The sequence below is a fragment of the Oncorhynchus tshawytscha genome, linkage group LG15 (genome assembly GCF_018296145.1).
Source record: "Oncorhynchus tshawytscha isolate Ot180627B linkage group LG15, Otsh_v2.0, whole genome shotgun sequence".
Taxonomy (NCBI): Eukaryota; Metazoa; Chordata; class Actinopteri; order Salmoniformes; family Salmonidae; genus Oncorhynchus; species Oncorhynchus tshawytscha.
Genome location: NC_056443.1, coordinates 39412099 through 39430771, shown reverse-complemented (window position 1 = coordinate 39430771; position 18673 = coordinate 39412099). Strand labels below are relative to the sequence as shown.

Here is an 18673-nt window from a genome sequence, read left to right as displayed (position 1 = left end):
CAGTACTCTGTATGCCATGGGCTCTTCTACCCTGTTCCTGCTACCCAGTACTCTGTATACCATGGGCTCTCCTACCCTGTTCCTGCTACCCAGTACTCTGTATGCCATGGGCTCTCCTACCCTGTTCCTGCTACCCAGTGCTCTGTATACCATGGGCTCTCCTACCCTGTTCCTGCTACCCAGTACTCTGTATACCATGGGCTTTCCTACCCTGTTCCTGCTACCCAGTACTCTGTATACCATGGGCTCTCCTACCCTGTTCCTGCTACCCAGTACTCTGTATACCATGGGCTCTCCTACCCTGTTCCTGCTACCCAGTGCTTAAATCTGGGAAACCAAGTGAAATCCATTCGAGAACATCGATAGTAACATGGTTTCACAACGAAACATACTGAACTAAGCTGTTGACAGCCCCTCTGCATCCTTGAGGAAAGGGTGAGATATTCTCTAGCTAAAAGGTAACGTGTCACAAGACTATTAATGATCAAAGTATAAAACTGCCCTTTTTACCAGGCTATTCCAAATCAAATACAAATGCACTATAATTGTAGGTTACCTCTGTAAGCCACCTTGCACAATGAATGAACCAACAGCATCCAGAGGCCTCTACGCGTCTCTCCCAGGATATAACGTCTGCAGCGTAGCGTCAGGTCCACCCAGGATGGATAAGAATACTGTCCACATTCAAAGGCCGTTACTAGAATGTGTTTAATGTTGGAGTATAGGCTAGACCAATTATGTACTAAAGACATCTTAAGTCAGTTTTTTTTTAAAGAAGGTTTTTCTGCCGTGCGTAATATGCAATAGGCTATGTATTGTGTAAGGGAACAATCATTATTTTAATTCAGATGTTGTTCCGGTCTTGGGCTCATATATAGTAGGCCTTTAATCAGCTCTAATATATTTCTGAGTGTTTCTCAACGAGAAACTCTGCTTTGCTTTATCTTGGCCAGGTCGCAATTGTAAATGAGAACTTGTTCTCAACTTGCCTACCTGGTTAAATAAAGGTAAAATAAATAAATAAAATAAAACGAGCTAGCATGCTAGTTGGCTAACTAGGCTAGCCGCACTGCAAACTATACAGTCTACGGCACCTGGTCTGCAATCCATCACATATACAAGCACAACATTAGTTGCCGTTACAATAGCTAGCTAGCTAACTATCCATTTGTACTTTTACATCCACAAGGACCAGGTTTTCCACTCAGTTTCAACCTGTTGTTGAACATCTTTCTTCAAATTCATCATCACAGTGAGGTGAGTTTTTAAAAATACGGTACTGTTTTGATGATCAGTATTTAATGTGATTTTAAATTGTATTTGCATTGACTTCAGAGTGGTTAGAGGACCAATAGAGCCCTGAGTACCAGGCCATTAGGACCTGATGGAGGGACAATAGAGCCCTGAGTACCAGGCCATTAGGACCTGATGGAGGGACAATAGAGCCCTGAGTACCAGGCCATTAGGACCTGATGGAGGGACAATAGAGCCCTGAGTACCAGGCCATTAGGACCTGATGGAGGGACAATAGAGCCCCGAGTACCAGGCCATTAGGACCTGATGGAGGGACAATAGAGCCCTGAGTACCAGGCCATTAGGACCTGATGGAGGGACAATAGAGCCCTGAGTACCAGGCCATTAGGACCTGATGGAGGGACAATAGAGCCCTGAATACCAGGCCATTAGGACCTGATGGAGGGACAAGAGAGCCCTGAATACCAGGCCATTAGGACCTGATGGAGGGACAATAGAGCCCTGAATACCAGGCCATTAGGACCTGATGGAGGGACAAGAGAGCCCTGAGTACCAGGCCATTAGGACCTGAAGGTCGTTAGCGAGTTGGGTACTACTAACATGTCCAGAGTACGTAAGTGGAGATTACCATTGAATATTTACTGTGGTCATGACTTCTGGTGTGGCGGTAATACGGTCCCCACAACAGCCCTATGTGGGAGGGGAACGTGTGTTTATGGGAGGGGAAGGGGAACGTGTGTTTATGGGAGGGGAGGGGGAACGTGTGTTTATGGGAGGGGTGGGGGAACGTGTGTTTATGGGAGGAGGGGGGGAACGTGTGTTTATGGGAGGGGAGGGGGAACGTGTGTTTATGGGAGGGGAGGGGGAACGTGTGTTTATGGGAGGGGAGGGGGAACGTGTGTTTATGGGAGGAGGGGGAATGTGTGTTTATGGGAGGAGGGGGAATGTGTGTTTATGGGAGGGGGGAATGTGTGTTTATGGGGGGGGACGTGTGTTTATGGGAAGGAGAAGGTGTGTCAAAATGTTTTAGCTACTGTTGGTAGTAACACAATGGTTACTGCATCTTCATATCAAATGGGACTCTCTTTGTGTGTGTGACTCTCTCTCTCTCTCTCTCTCTCTCTCTCTCTCTCTCTCTCTCTCTCTCTCTCTCTCTCTCTCTCTCTCTCTCTCTCTCTCTCTCTCTCTCTCTCTGTGTGGGGGGGGTGTCAGTGTTCATTGGGCATGTGTCTGATGGTGTGGAAGATCCAGTCCATCTTAGTGGTCCATCCTCCATGGTGAGCATCGTTCATTTGCTTGGTGAAGTACTCCAGAGCCTCCTGGTGACACAAACATGTTATAACAGGTTATAACACACAGAGAGACGGCTAATGGGGATCCGTAATAAATATAAATGCATGTCGTAACTTCACTACACATTAGGGCAGGAAAATCTGGTCCAGGCCAGATCCACTGCATTTTTTCATTGTTCCCCTCTAATCAGGTACTGATTTAGACCTGGGACACCAGGTGGGTGATTCCCCTCTAATCAGGGCCTGGTTTAGACCTGGGACACCAGGTGGGTGATTCCCCTCTAATCAGGGCCTGGTTTAGACCTGGGACACCAGGTGGGTGATTCCCCTCTAATCAGGGACTGATTTAGACCTGGGACACCAGGTGGGTGATTCCCCTCTAATCAGGGACTGATTTAGACCTGGGATACCAGGTGGGTGATTCCCCTCTAATCAGGGCCTGGTTTAGACCTGGGACACCAGGTGGGTGATTCCCCTCTAATAAGGGCCTGATTTAGACCTGTGACACCAGGTGGGAGATTCCCCTCTAATCAGGGCCTGGTTTAGACCTGGGACACCAGGTGGGTGATTCCCCTCTAATCAGGGCCTGGTTTAGACCTGGAACACCAGGTGGGTGATTCCCCTCTAATCAGGGCCTGGTTTAGACCTGGAACACCAGGTGGGTGATTCCCCTCTAATCAGGGACTGATTTAGACCTGGGACACCAGGTGGGTGATTCCCCTCTAATCAGGGACTGATTTAGACCTGGGACACCAGGTGGGTGATTCCCCTCTAATCAGGGCCTGGTTTAGACCTGGAACACCAGGTGGGTGATTCCCCTCTAATCAGGGACTGATTTAGACCTGGGACACCAGGTGGGTGATTCCCTCTAATCAGGGACTGATTTAGACCTGGGTCACCAGGTAGGTACAATTCATTATCAGGCAGAACAGAAAACCATGCAGAAGTCTGGGTAGTCCAGGCTCTCATTTGAATCCCCATGGAACAGGGTCTTCCTCAGGTAGGGTCAGGGGTCAGGGATTCTGTACTGCCTGTTGGCTCGTCTACAGAGCAATGGTTTTCCTTAGATAGGGTCAGGGGTCAGGGATTCTGTACTGCCTGTTGGCTCGTCTACAGAGCAATGGTTTTCCTTAGATAGGGTCAGGGGTCAGGGATTCTGTACTGCCTGTTGGCTCGTCTACAGAGCAATGGTTTTCCTTAGATAGGGTCAGGGGTCAGGGATTCTGTACTGCCTGTTGGCTCGTCTACAGAGCAATGGTTTTCCTTAGATAGGGTCAGGGGTCAGGGATTCTGTACTGCCTGTTGGCTCGTCTACAGAGCAATGGTTTTCCTTAGATAGGGTCAGGGGTCAGGGATTCTGTACTGCCTGTTGGCTCGTCTACAGAGCAATGGTTTTCCTTAGATAGGGTCAGGGGTCAGGGATTCTGTATTACCTGTTGGCTCGTCTACAGAGCAATGGTTTTCCTTAGATAGGGTCAGGGGTCAGGGATTCTGTACTGCCTGTTGGCTCGTCTACAGAGCGAGGGTTTTCCTCAGGTACGGTTAGGGGTCAGGGATTCTGTACTACCTCTGTTGGCTCTTCTCCATAGCGAGGGTCTTCCTCAGGTACTGTTAGGGGTTCTGTATTACCTGTTGGCTCTTCTCCAGAGCGAGGGTCTTCCTCAGGTACTGTTAGGGGTTCTGTATTACCTGTTGGCTCTTCTCCAGAGCGAGGGTCTTCCTCAGGTACTGTTAGGGGTTCTGTATTACCTGTTGGCTCTTCTCCATAGCGAGGGTCTTCCTCAGGTACTGTTAGGGGTTCTGTATTACCTGTTGGCTCTTCTCCAGAGCGAGGGTCTTCCTCAGGTACTGTTAGGGGTTCTGTATTACCTGTTGGCTCTTCTCCAGAGCGAGGGTCTTCCTCAGGTACTGTTAGGGGTTCTGTATTACCTGTTGGCTCTTCTCCAGAGCGAGGGTCTTCCTCAGGTACTGTTAGGGGTTCTGTATTACCTGTTGGCTCTTCTCCAGAGCGAGGGTCTTCCTCAGGTACTGTTAGGGGTTCTGTATTACCTGTTGGCTCTTCTCCAGAGCGAGGGTCTTCCTCAGGTACTGTTAGGGGTTCTGTACTACCTGTTGGCTCTTCTCCAGAGCAAGGGTTTTCCTCAGGTACGGTTAGGGGTTAGGGGTTCTGTATTACCTGTTGTCTCTGCTCCAGAGCGAGGGTCTTCCTCAGGTACTGTTAGGGGTTCTGTATTACCTGTTGGCTCTTCTCCAGAGCGAGGGTCTTCCTCAGGTACTGTTAGGGGTTCTGTACTACCTGTTGGCTCTTCTCCAGAGCGAGGGTTTTCCTCAGGTACGGTTAGGGGTCAGGGGTTCTGTATTACCTGTTGGCTCTTCTCCAGAGCGAGGGTCTTCCTCAGGTAAGCAATGTCATCAAAGGACTGTAGTTCAGGCATGCCACAGCCCAGCAACAGGGAGAACAGGTTGATGAACAGAGAGGCATGCTGTCGGATGGATAGGTACGCCTTGTAACACATCTCCTGGAACCTGGGGGGAAGGGGGGGGTTAACAGGGGGTGTGTTCTCTGTGTGCGTACTGTTTGTATGTGTACGGTGTATGTTGTACCTCTCAAACTCTTTGGTCTTGGTACACTCCTGGACTCCCTTACTGATGACAATCAGGAAGTCTTGTGTCAGAACGAAGGGAACTCTCTCTCTCTTATAGCCAAACTTCTTCTTCTTATGATCCAGGAAGTGGCCAAAGTCTATATGGAACAGCTGGGGGGGAGAGAGAGAGGATGGAGACAGAGAGATGATGGAGGGAGCGGATGGAGAGGAGGGAGAGAGAGAGGATGGAGACAGAGAGATGATGGAGGGAGCGGATGGAGAGGATGGAGAGGGAGAGAGAGAGGATGAAGACAGAGAGAGATGGAGGGAGCGGAGGGAGAGTGAGAGGATGGAGACAGAGAGAGATGATGGAGGGAGCGGATGGAGAGGGAGAGAGAGAGGATAGAGACAGAGAGAGATTGTGGAGGGAGCGGATGGAGACAGAGAGAGAGGATGGAGGGAATGGATGGAGAGTGAGAGAGAGGATGGAGACAGAGAGAGAGGATGGAGGGAGCGGATGGAGAGGGAGAGAGAGAGGATGGAGGGAGCGGATGGAGAGGGAGAGAGAGAGGATGGAGGGAGCGGATGGAGAGGGAGAGAGAGGATGGAGGGAGTGGATGGAGAGTGAGAGAGAGGATGGAGACAGAGAGAGAGGATGGAGACAGAGAGAGAGGATGGAGGGAGTGGATGGAGAGTGAGAGAGAGGATGGAGACAGAGAGAGAGGATGGAGGGAGTGGATGGAGAGGGAGAGAGAGAGGATGGAGGGAGCGGATGGAGAGGGAGAGAGAGAGGATGGAGGGAGCGGATGGAGAGGGAGAGAGAGAGGATGGAGACAGAGCGAGAGGATGAAGGGAGTGGATGGAGATGATGGATAGGGAGAGAGAGGATGGATGGAGCGGATGGAGACAGAGAGAGAGGATGGATACAGAGAGAGAGGATGGATGGAGCGGATGGAGACAGAGAGAGAGGATGGATGGAGAGGATGGAGGCAGAGAGAGAGGATGGAGATGGAGGGAGCAGATGGAGAGGGAGAGAGAGAGAGAGGATGGATGGAGAGGGAGAGAGAGGATAGATACAGAGAGAGAGGATGGAGAGGGAGAGAGAGAGGATGGAGACAGAGAGAGAGGATGGAGAGAGAGAGAGGATGGAGGAGAGGATGGAGACGGAGGGAGAGGATGGAGAGGGAGAGAGAGAGGATGGAGACAGAGAGAGAGGATGGAGAGAGCGAGAGGATGGATGGAGAAGATGGAGAGGGAGAGAGGATGGAGACAGAGAGAGAGAGATGGAGAGGATGGAGAGGGAGAGGGAGGATGGAGAGGATGGAGAGGGAGGATGGGGAGGATGGAGAGGGAGAGACAGGATGGAGAGGGAGAGACAGGATGGAGAGGATGGAGAGGGAGAGACAGGATGGAGAGGGAGAGACAGGATGGAGAGGGAGAGAGAGGATGGAGAGGGAGAGACAGGATGGAGAGGGAGAGAGAGGAGGGAGACAGAGAGAGAGGATGGAGGGAGTGGATGGAGAGGGAGAGAGAGAGGATGGAGAGGGAGAGAGAGGATGGAGGGAGTGGATGGAGAGTGAGAGAGAGGATGGAGACAGAGAGAGAGGATGGAGGGAGTGGATGGAGACAGAGAGAGAGGATGGAGGGAGTGGATGGAGAGGGAGAGAGAGAGGATGGAGGGAGCGGATGGAGAGGGAGAGAGAGAGGATGGAGGGAGCGGATGGAGAGGGAGAGAGAGAGGATGGAGACAGAGCGAGAGGATGAAGGGAGTGGATGGAGATGATGGATAGGGAGAGAGAGGATGGATGGAGCGGATGGAGACAGAGAGAGAGGATGATACAGAGAGAGAGGATGGATGGAGCGGATGGAGACAGAGAGAGAGGATGGATGGAGAGGATGGAGACAGAGAGAGAGGATGGAGATGGAGGGAGCAGATGGAGAGGGAGAGAGAGAGAGAGGATGGATGGAGAGGGAGAGAGAGGATAGATACAGAGAGAGAGGATGGAGAGGGAGAGAGAGAGGATGGAGACAGAGAGAGAGGATGGAGAGAGAGAGAGGATGGAGGAGAGGATGGAGACGGAGGGAGAGGATGGAGAGGGAGAGGGAGAGAGAGAGAGAGGATGGATGGAGAGGGAGAGAGAGGATAGATACAGAGAGAGAGGATGGAGAGGGAGAGAGAGGATGGAGAGAGAGAGAGGATGGATGGAGAGGATGGAGACGGAGGGAGAGGATGGAGAGGGAGAGAGAGAGGATGGAGACAGAGAGAGAGGATGGAGAGAGCGAGAGGATGGATGGAGAGGATGGAGAGGGAGAGAGGATGGAGACAGAGAGAGAGAGATGGAGAGGATGGAGAGGGAGAGGGAGGATGGAGAGGATGGAGAGGGAGGATGGGGAGGATGGAGAGGGAGAGACAGGATGGAGAGGGAGAGACAGGATGGAGAGGATGGAGAGGGAGAGACAGGATGGAGAGGGAGAGACAGGATGGAGAGGGAGAGACAGGATGGAGAGGGAGAGAGAGGATGGAGAGGGAGAGACAGGATGGAGAGGGAGAGAGAGGAGGGAGAGACAGGATGGAGAGGGAGAGAGAGGATGGAGAGGGAGAGACAGGATGGAGAGGGAGAGAGAGGATGGAGAGGGAGAGACAGGATGGAGAGGGAGAGAGAGGATGGAGAGGGAGAGACAGGATAGAGAGGGAGAGACAGGATGGAGAGGGAGAGAGAGGATGGAGAGGGAGAGACAGGATAGAGAGGGAGAGACAGGATGGAGAGGGAGAGAGAGGATGGAGAGGGAGAGACAGGATGGAGAGGGAGAGAAAGAGGATGGAGACAGAGAGAGATGATGGAGGGAGTGGATGGAGAGGGAGAGAGAGAGGATGGAGACAGAGAGAAGATGGAAAATAAAAAATCAGAGTTACCTATTGGTTCATTTCTTCAGATAGATGGTATGTGTGTTACCTGTCCGTTCTCCTTAACCATGATGTTGGAGTTGTGTCTGTCTCCAATACCCAGGATGAAGGTGGCTACGCAGTACCCTGCACAGGACCTGGTGAACAGGTCAATCGCTCGGTCATACCTGGGAATGAATAGGGTTACAGGTCAATCTGGGAATGAATAGGGTTACAGGTCAATCACTCTGTCATACCTGGGAGTGAATATGGTTACAGGTCAATCACTCTGTCACACCTGGGAATGAATTGGGTTACAGGTCAATCACTCTGTCACACCTGGGAATGAATAGGGTTACAGGTCAATCACTCTGTCATACCTGGGAATGAATAGGGTTACAGGTCAATCACTCTGTCACACCTGGGAATGAATTGGGTTACAGGTCAATCACTCTGTCACACCTGGGAATTAATAGGGTTACAGGTCAATCTGGGAATGAAGAGGATTACAGGTCAATCTGGGAATGAATAGGGTTACAGGTCAATCTGGGAATGAATAGGGTTACAGGTCAATCTGGGAATGAATAGGGTTACAGGTCAATCTGGGAATTAATAGGGTTACAGGTCAATCTGGGAATGAAGAGGATTACAGGTCAATCTGGGAATGAATAGGGTTACAGGTCAATCTGGGAATGAATAGGGTTACAGGTCAATCTGGGAATGAATAGGGTTACAGGTCAATCACTCTGTCACACCTGGGAATGAATTGGGTTACAGGTCAATCACTCTGTCACACCTGGGAATGAATAGGATTACAGGTCAATCTGGGAGTGAATAGGGTTACAGGTCAATCTGGGAGTGAACAGTGTTACAGGTCAATCTGGGAATGAATAGGGTTACAGGTCAATGACTCTGTCACACCTGGGAATGAATAGGGTTACAGGTCAATCACTCTGTCACACCTGGGAATGAATAGGGTTACAGGTCAATCTGGGAATTAATAGGGTTACATGTCTATCTGGGAATGAATAGGGTTACAGGTCAATCTGGGAATGAATAGGGTTACAGGTCAATCTGGGAATGAATAGGGTTACAGGTCAATCACTCTGTCATACCTGGGAATGAATAGGGTTACAGGTCAATCACTCTGTTACACCTGGGAGTGAATAGGGTTACAGGTCAATCTGGGAGTGAACAGTGTTACAGGTCAATCTGGGAATGAATAGGGTTACAGGTCTATCACTCTGTCACACCTGGGAATGAATAGGGTTACAGGTCAATCACTCTGTCACACCTGGGAATGAATAGGGTTACAGGTCAATCACTCTGTCATACCTGGGAATGGATAGGGTTACAGGTCAATCACTCTGTCACACCTGGGAATGAATAGGGTTACAGGTCAATCACTCTGTCACACCTGGGAATGAATAGGGTTACAGGTCAATCTGGGAATGAATAGGGTTACGGGTCAATCACTCTGTCACACCTGAAAATGAATAGGGTTACAAGTCAATCACTGTCACACCTGGGAATGAATAGGGTTACAGGTCTATCTGGGAGTGAATAGGGTTACAGGTCTATCTGGGAATGAATAGGGTTACAGGTCAATCACTGTCACACCTGGGAATGAATAGGGTTACAGGTCTATCTGGGAGTGAATAGGGTTACAGGTCTATCTGGGAATGAATAGGGTTACAGGTCTATCTGGGAGTGAAGAGGGTTACAGGTCTATCTGGGAGTGAATAGGGTTACAGGTCTATCTGAGAGTGAATAGGGTTACAGGTCTATCTGAGAGTGAATAGGGTTACAGGTCTATCTGGGAGCTAATAGGGTTACAGGTCTATCTGGGAGCTAATAGGGTTACATGTCTATCTGGGAGTGAATAGGGTTACAGGTCTATCTGGGAGTGAAGAGGGTTACAGGTCTATCTGGGAGTGAAGAGGGTTACAGGTCTATCTGGGAGCTAATAGGGTTACAGGTCTATCTGGGAGTGAATAGGGTTACAGGTCTATCTGGGAGTGAAGAGGGTTACAGGTCTATCTGGGAGTGAAGAGGGTTACAGGTCTATCTGGGAGCTAATAGGGTTACAGGTCTATCTGGGAGTGAAGAGGGTTACAGGTCTATCTGGGAGTGAAGAGGGTTACAGGTCTATCTGGGAGTGAATAGGGTTACAGGTCTATCTGGGAGTGAAGAGGGTTACAGGTCTATCTGGGAGTGAATAGGCTTTTAATGCACTGGATCACAGCTCTGCACAAGACAGAGAGGTCATTAAAGTCTATATATAGAGGGAGACAGACAAGTGTAACAGAGGCAGGTGAAACAGACAGACAGGTGTAACAGACAGATAGTTAGACAGACGAAACAGACAGACAAACAAGTGTAACAGAGACAGGTGAAACAGACAGACAGGTGAAACAGACAGACAAACAAGTGTAACAGAGACAGGTGAAACAGACAGACAGGTGTTTATTTTTATTTTTTACCTTTATTTACTAGGCAAGTCAGTTAAGAACAAATTCTTATTTTCAATGACGGCCTAGGAACAGTGGGTTAACTGCCTGTTCAGGGGCAGAACGACAGATTTGTACCTTGTCAGCTCGGGGGTTTGAACTCGCAACCTTCCGGTTACTAGTCCAACACTCTAACCACTAGGCTACCCTGCCGCCACAGACAGAGGGGTGTAACAGGAAGACAGACAGGTGTGACTGACAGACAGGTGTAACAGACAGACAGGTGTAACAGACAGACAGGTGAAACAGACATACAGGTGTAACAGGAAGAGAGACAGGTGTGACTGACAGACAGGTGTAACAGACAGACAGGTGAAACAGACAGACATACAGGTGTAACAGACAGACAGGTGCAACAGACAGACAGACAGGTGTAACAGACAGACAGGTGTAACAGGAAGAGAGACAGGTGTAACAGACAGACAGGTGAAACAGACAGACATACAGGTGTAACAGACAGACAGGTGCAACAGACAGACAGACAGGTGTAACAGACATACAGGTGTAACAGACAGACAGGTGTAACAGGAAGAGAGACAGGTGTAACAGACAGACAGGTGAAACAGACAGACATACAGGTGTAACAGACAGACAGGTGAAACAGACAGACAGACAGGTGTAACAGACATACAGGTGAAACAGACATACAGGTGTAACAGACAGACAGGTGTAACAGACAGACAGGTGTAACAGACATACAGGTGTAACAGGAAGAGAGACAGGTGTAACAGACAGACAGGTGCAACAGACAGACAGACAGGTGTAACAGACATACAGGTGAAACAGACATACAGGTGTAACAGACAGACAGGTGTAACAGACAGACAGGTGTAACAGACATACAGGTGTAACAGGAAGAGAGACAGGTGTAACAGACAGACAGGTGAAACAGACATACAGGTGTAACAGACAGACATACAGGTGTAACAGACAGACAGGTGCAACAGACAGACAGACAGGTGTAACAGACATACAGGTGAAACAGACATACAGGTGTAACAGACAGACAGGTGTAACAGACAGACAGGTGTAACAGACATACAGGTGAAACAGACATACAGGTGTAACAGACAGACAGGTGTAACAGACAGACAGGTGTAACAGACATACAGGTGAAACAGACATACAGGTGTAACAGACAGACAGGTGTAACAGACAGACAGACAGGTGTAACAGACAGACAGGTGAAACAGACATACAGGTGTAACAGACATACAGGTGTAACAGGAAGAGAGACAGGTGTAACAGACAGACAGGTGTAACACACAGACAGGTGTAACAGACAGACAGACAGGTGAAACAGACAGACAGGTGAAACAGACATACAGGTGTAACAGGAAGAGAGACAGGTGTAACAGACAGACATACAGGTGTAACAGACAGACAGGTGCAACAGACAGACAGACAGGTGTACCAGACAGACAGACAGACAGGTGTACCAGACAGACAGACAGACAGACAGACAGACAGACAGACAGACAGACAGACAGGTGAAACAGACAGACAGGTGTAACAGACAGACAGGTGAAACAGACATACAGGTGTAACAGGAAGAGAGACAGGTGTAACAGACAGACATACAGGTGTAACAGACAGACAGGTGCAACAGACAGACAGACAGGTGTACCAGACAGACAGACAGACAGACAGGTGAAACAGACAGACAGGTGTAACAGACAGACAGGTGTAACAGACAGACAGGTGTAACGGACAGACAGGTGTAACGGACAGACAGGTGGCCTCTACCCACCCCTCTCCTCTGTTCTTGTCCTTGATCCAGTGGTGCAGTGTGTGGCTGTTGAACTGCAGCGCCCCCTTCAGGCCTCCTTTACACTGGATCTGCATGATGGTGTAGCTGTTCTTCACAACCTCTATCAGCCCCACACAGTCCCCTATAGACAGACAGCCATACGGTAACATCCTGTAGGGAGGGGTTAAATAGAGGTCAACACACAGTACCCTATAGACAGACAGGTTACCCTCCTCCCTCTGATCAATGTTTCAGTAGGTCTACATCTAACCAGCAGCAGACCACCCTGCACCCCACTATGTTAACCAGCAGCAGACCACCCTGCACCCCACTATGTTAACCAGCAGCAGACCACCCTGCACCCCACTATGTTAACCAGCAGCAGACCACCCTGCACCCCACTATGTTAACCAGCAGCAGACCACCCTGCACCCCACTATGTTAACCAGCAGCAGCCCACCCTGCACCCCACTATGTTAACCAGCAGCAGCCCACCCTGCACCCCACTATGTTAACCAGCAGCAGACCACCCTGCACCCCACTATGTTAACCAGCAGCAGACCACCCTGCACCCCACTATGTTAACCAGCAGTTAACCAGCAGCAGACCACCCTGCACCCCACTATGTTAACCAGCAGCAGACCACCCTGCACCCCACTATGTTAACCAGCAGCAGCCCACCCTGCACCCCACTATGTTAACCAGCAGCAGCCCACCCTGCACCCCACTATGTTAACCAGCAGCAGACCACCCTGCACCCCACTATGTTAACCAGCAGCAGACCACCCTGCACCCCACTGCTGGCTTTAACCAGCAGCAGACCACCCTGTATCCCACTATGTTAACCAGCAGCAGACCACCCTGTACCCCACTGCTGGCTTTAACCAGCAGCAGACCACCCTGTATCCCACTATGTTAACCAGCAGCAGACCACCCTGTACCCCACTATGTTAACCAGCAGCAGACCACCCTGTATCCCACTATGTTAACCAGCAGCAGACCACCCTGTATCCCACTATGTTAACCAGCAGCAGACCACCCTGTATCCCACTATGTTAACCAGCAGCAGACCACCCTGTATCCCACTGTGTTAACCAGCAGCAGACCACCCTGCACCCCACTGTGTTAACCAGCAGCAGACCACCCTGTACCCCACTGCTGGCTTCAACCAGCAGCAGACCATCCCTGTATCCCACTATGTTAACCAGCAGCAGACAACCCTGTATCCCACTGGCTTTAACCAGCAGCAGACCACCCTGTATCCCACTGGCTTTAACCAGCAGCAGACCACCCTGTACCCCACTATGTTAACCAGCAGCAGACCACCCTGCACCCCACTATGTTAACCAGCAGCAGACCACCCTGCACCCCAGCTATGTTAACCAGCAGCAGCCCACCCTGCACCCCACTATGTTAACCAGCAGCAGACCACCCTGTACCCCACTATGTTAACCAGCAGCAGACCACCCTGCACCCCACTATGTTAACCAGCAGCAGACCACCCTGCACCCCACTATGTTAACCAGCAGCAGCCCACCCTGCACCCCACTATGTTAACCAGCAGCAGCCCACCCTGCACCCCACTATGTTAACCAGCAGCAGCCCACCCTGCACCCCACTATGTTAACCAGCAGCAGCCCACCCTGCACCCCACTATGTTAACCAGCAGCAGACCACCCTGCACCCCACTATGTTAACCAGCAGCAGACCACCCTGCACCCCAGCTATGTTAACCAGCAGCAGCCCACCCTGCACCCCACTATGTTAACCAGCAGCAGACCACCCTGTACCCCACTATGTTAACCAGCAGCAGACCACCCTGCACCCCACTATGTTAACCAGCAGCAGACCACCCTGCACCCCACTATGTTAACCAGCAGCAGCCCACCCTGCACCCCACTATGTTAACCAGCAGCAGCCCACCCTGCACCCCACTATGTTAACCAGCAGCAGACCACCCTGTATCCACTGTCTTTAACCAGCAGCAGACCACCCTGTATCCACTGTCTTTAACCAGCAGCAGACCACCCTGTATCCACTGTCTTTAACCAGCAGACCACCCTGTATCCCACTGTCTTTAACCAGCAGACCACCCTGTATCCACTGTCTTTAACCAGCAGACCACCCTGTATCCACTGTCTTTAACCAGCAGCAGACCACCCTGTATCCCACTGTCTTTAACCAGCAGATCACCCTGTATCCCACTGTCTTTAACCAGCAGACCACCCTGTATCCCACTGTCTTTAACCAGCAGACCACCCTGTATCCACTGTCTTTAACCAGCAGCAGACCACCCTGTATCCCACTGTCTTTAACCAGCAGCAGACCACCCTGTATCCCACTGTCTTTAACCAGCAGACCACCCTGTATCCCACTGTCTTTAACCAGCAGACCACCCTGTATCCCACTGTCTTTAACCAGCAGACCACCCTGTATCCACTGTCTTTAACCAGCAGCAGATCACCCTGTATCCCACTGTCTTTAACCAGCAGCAGATCACCCTGTATCCCACTGTCTTTAACCAGCAGCAGATCACCCTGTATCCCACTGTCTTTAACCAGCAGCAGACCACCCTGTATCCCACTGTCTTTAACCAGCAGCAGATCACCCTGTATCCCACTATGTTAACCAGCAGCAGACCACCCTGTATCCCACTGTCTTTAACCAGCAGCAGATCACCCTGTATCCCACTGTCTTTAACCAGCAGCAGATCACCCTGTATCCCACTATGTTAACCAGCAGCAGACCACCCTGTATCCCACTGTCTTTAACCAGCAGCAGATCACCCTGTATCCCACTGTCTTTAACCAGCAGCAGACCACCCTGTATCCACTGTCTTTAACCAGCAGATCACCCTGTATCCCACTGTCTTTAACCAGCAGCAGATCACCCTGTATCCCACTGTCTTTAACCAGCAGACCACCCTGTATCCCACTGTCTTTAACCAGCAGACCACCCTGTATCCACTGTCTTTAACCAGCAGATCACCCTGTATCCCACTGTCTTTAACCAGCAGCAGATCACCCTGTATCCACTGTCTTTAACCAGCAGCAGATCACCCTGTATCCCACTGTCTTTAACCAGCAGCAGATCACCCTGTATCCCACTGTCTTTAACCAGCAGACCACCCTGTATCCACTGTCTTTAACCAGCAGCAGATCACCCTGTATCCCACTGTCTTTAACCAGCAGACCACCCTGTATCCACTGTCTTTAACCAGCAGACCACCCTGTATCCCACTGTCTTTAACCAGCAGATCACCCTGTATCCCACTGTCTTTAACCAGCAGACCACCCTGTATCCACTGTCTTTAACCAGCAGCAGATCACCCTGTATCCCACTGTCTTTAACCAGCAGACCACCCTGTATCCCACTGTCTTTAACCAGCAGATCACCCTGTATCCCACTGTCTTTAACCAGCAGCAGATCACCCTGTATCCCACTGTCTTTAACCAGCAGCAGATCACCCTGTATCCCACTGTCTTTAACCAGCAGCAGATCACCCTGTATCCCACTGTCTTTAACCAGCAGCAGATCACCCTGTATCCCACTGTCTTTAACCAGCAGCAGATCACCCTGTATCCCACTGTCTTTAACCAGCAGCAGACCACCCAGACCACCTCGATTTGACAGCCCCCTCCTGTGCTTAATGTCCAGTCGTGTGTGTGTGTGTGTGTGTGTGTGTGCGTGTGTGTGTGTGTGTGTGTGTGTTCTTACCTTAGGTCTAATCCCTGGTTCTGCCAGATATTCTCCATTATTTTAATTATCTGCAGAGTCAACATGTCCTGGCGTAGATCTACACGCACAGAAACACAGATCAGAGGATGTTTTAGGGAGTCAAACACAGAGGATGTTTTAGGGAGTCAAACACAGATGATCTTCTAGGGAGAGTCAAACACAGATCAGAGGATGTTTTAGTTCAACGTTCTGATATCAATAGTGCTATTACATAAACAGTGTATAAATAGTAGTAGATGAACATATACACTCCACTCCCGAAACACACACACACACACACACACACACTGCACACACAAACAATAACATACACAGCCTACACCCCTCCCTCCCCCTCACCATCTCCGTTCTTGAAGATGACCTCGTTGTTAGTAAACAGTAGTTCACTCATGATGTCAGGGTTATCCCAGTTCAGCCACAGAGGACGCTTCGCTGAAGACATGATCCTACACTCCTCTAACCTGGAGGAGGGAGAGAACACAGATCAGCCACAGAGGACGCTTCGCTGAAGACATGATCATGACCTCTAACCTGGGGGAGGGAGAGAACACAGATCAGCCACAGAGGACGCTTCGCTGAAGACATGATCATGACCTCTAACCTCCGCTGGTCATACGGCTCCCTGGGCCAACAGGTAGAGCGCTCGCTCCAGCAGTATTTTGATCCCTTGACCTAGATCCCAAAAGGCCCCTTGACCTGGATCCCAAAAGGCCCCTTGACCTGGATCCCAAAAGGCCCCTTGACCTGGATCCCAAAAGGCCCCTTGACCTGGATCCCAAAAGGCCCCTTGACCTGGATCCCAAAAGGCCCCTTGACTTGGATCCCAAAAGGCCCCTTGACCTAGATCCCAAATGGCCCCTTGACTTGGATCCCAAAAGGCCCCTTGACCTAGATCCCAAATGGCCGTCTGGGCCCGAGCTGGGACGCCCACCCAAAATTGCCGCCGCTGCACCAAAGCTGGAGAACCAGGCCCTCCCCGGGGCTAAGAGACCTTGAGGTCACAGAAGGGATGGCTGTCTTCATGGGGTGAGAACCGGGCATGTGAAGGACCCAGCACCCTCTAAATAGTCTGTTAACTAATATCTGCACACAGGTAACATAACCTGACACTCCGCCTTGTTTCTCTAGTTGTCGAAAACCAGGTTTCTGAAATTGCACTGGCACCTGTCTGGCAGACCTGGAACCGAAGGCCCCAATACCCACGGACCCTCAGGGGTCGGCCACAGGGGGAAACCAGTGGTACCTGTCGTAGTCTGTTAGAGCAGGTAGTCTGTTAGAGCAGGTCAGCTGTCAGTGTGGGCTGACAACCCTTCTCTACAGGTCTCAGTGTGGGCTGACAACCCTTCTCTACAGATCTCAGTGTGGGCTGACAACCCTTCTCTATAGATCTCAGTGTGGGCTGACAACCCCTTCTCTATAGATCTCAGTGTGGGCTGACAACCCCTTCTCTATAGATCTCAGTGTGGGCTGACAACCCCTTCTCTATAGATCTCAGTGTGGGCTGACAACCCCTTCTCTATAGATCTCAGTGTGGGCTGACAACCCCTTCTCTATAGATCTCAGTGTGGGCTGACAACCCCTTCTCTATAGATCTCAGTGTGGGCTGACAACCCCTTCTCTATAGATCTCAGTGTGGGCTGACAACCCCTTCTCTATAGATCTCAGTGTGGGCTGACAACCCTTCTCCACCCTAACCCTGTCTACTTCTCCACCCTGACCCTCTCTCCAGCTCCACCCTAACCCTGTCTACTTCTCCACCCTAACCCTGTCTACTTCTCCACCCTAACCCTGTCTACCTCTCCACCCTAACCCTGTCTAACTCTCCACCCTAACCCTGTCTACTTCTCCACCCTAACCCTGTCTACCTCTCCACCTTAACACTGTCTACTTCTCCACCCTAACCCGGTCTACCTCTCCACCCTAACCCTGTCTACTTCTCCACCCTAACCCTGTCTACTTCTCCACCCTAACCCTCTCTCCAGCTCCACCCTAACCCTGTCTAATTCTCCACCCTAACCCTGTCTACTTCTCCACCCTAACCCTGTCTACTTCTCCACCCTAACCCTGTCTACCTCTCCACCCTAACCCTGTCTACCTCTCCACCCTAACCCTGTCTACCTCTCCACCCTAACCCTGTCTACTTCTCCACCCTAACCCTGTCTACTTCTCCACCCTAACCCTGTCTACTTCACCACCCTAACCCTGTCTACCTCTCCACCCTAACCCTGTCTACCTCACCACCCTAACCCTGTCTACCTCTCCACCCTAACCCTCTCTCCAGCTCCACCCTAACCCTGTCTACTTCTCCACCCTAACCCTCTCTCCAGCTCCACCCTAACCCTGTCTACTTCTCCACCCTAATCCTGTCTAATTCTCCACCCTAACCCTGTCTACTTCTCCACCCTAACCCAGTCTACCTCTCCTCCCTAACCCTGTCTACTTCTCCACCCTAACCCTGTCTACTTCTCCACCCTGACCCTGTCTGCCTCTCCACCCTACCCCTCTCTCCAGCTCCACTCTAACCCTGTCTACTTCTCCACCCTAACCCTGTCTCCAGCTCCACCCTAATCCTGTCTACTTCTCCACCCTAACCCTCTCTCCAGCTCCACCCTAACCCTGTCTACTTCTCCACCCTAACCCTGTCTACTTCTCCACCCTAA

At 50.8% G+C, this 18673-nt stretch overlaps 1 protein-coding gene across 1 annotated transcript in view; it reads right to left on the bottom strand.

Moving 5' to 3' along the window:
• Positions 1-2240: 2240 nt before the first annotated feature.
• The window catches only part of zgc:158659 (uncharacterized protein LOC791141 homolog), a 77857-nt gene continuing 61424 nt past the window's right edge, over positions 2241-18673 (bottom strand). The window contains exons 19-25 of the mRNA XM_042298579.1: positions 16353-16474; positions 15993-16071; positions 12276-12446; positions 8086-8203; positions 5151-5302; positions 4910-5072; positions 2241-2573 (exon numbers count right to left, since the gene is read on the bottom strand). Coding sequence (XP_042154513.1) covers positions 2463-2573; positions 4910-5072; positions 5151-5302; positions 8086-8203; positions 12276-12446; positions 15993-16071; positions 16353-16474 — 916 coding nt within the window. The 3' untranslated portion in view covers positions 2241-2462. The remainder of the gene's footprint in view (positions 2574-4909; positions 5073-5150; positions 5303-8085; positions 8204-12275; positions 12447-15992; positions 16072-16352; positions 16475-18673) is intronic.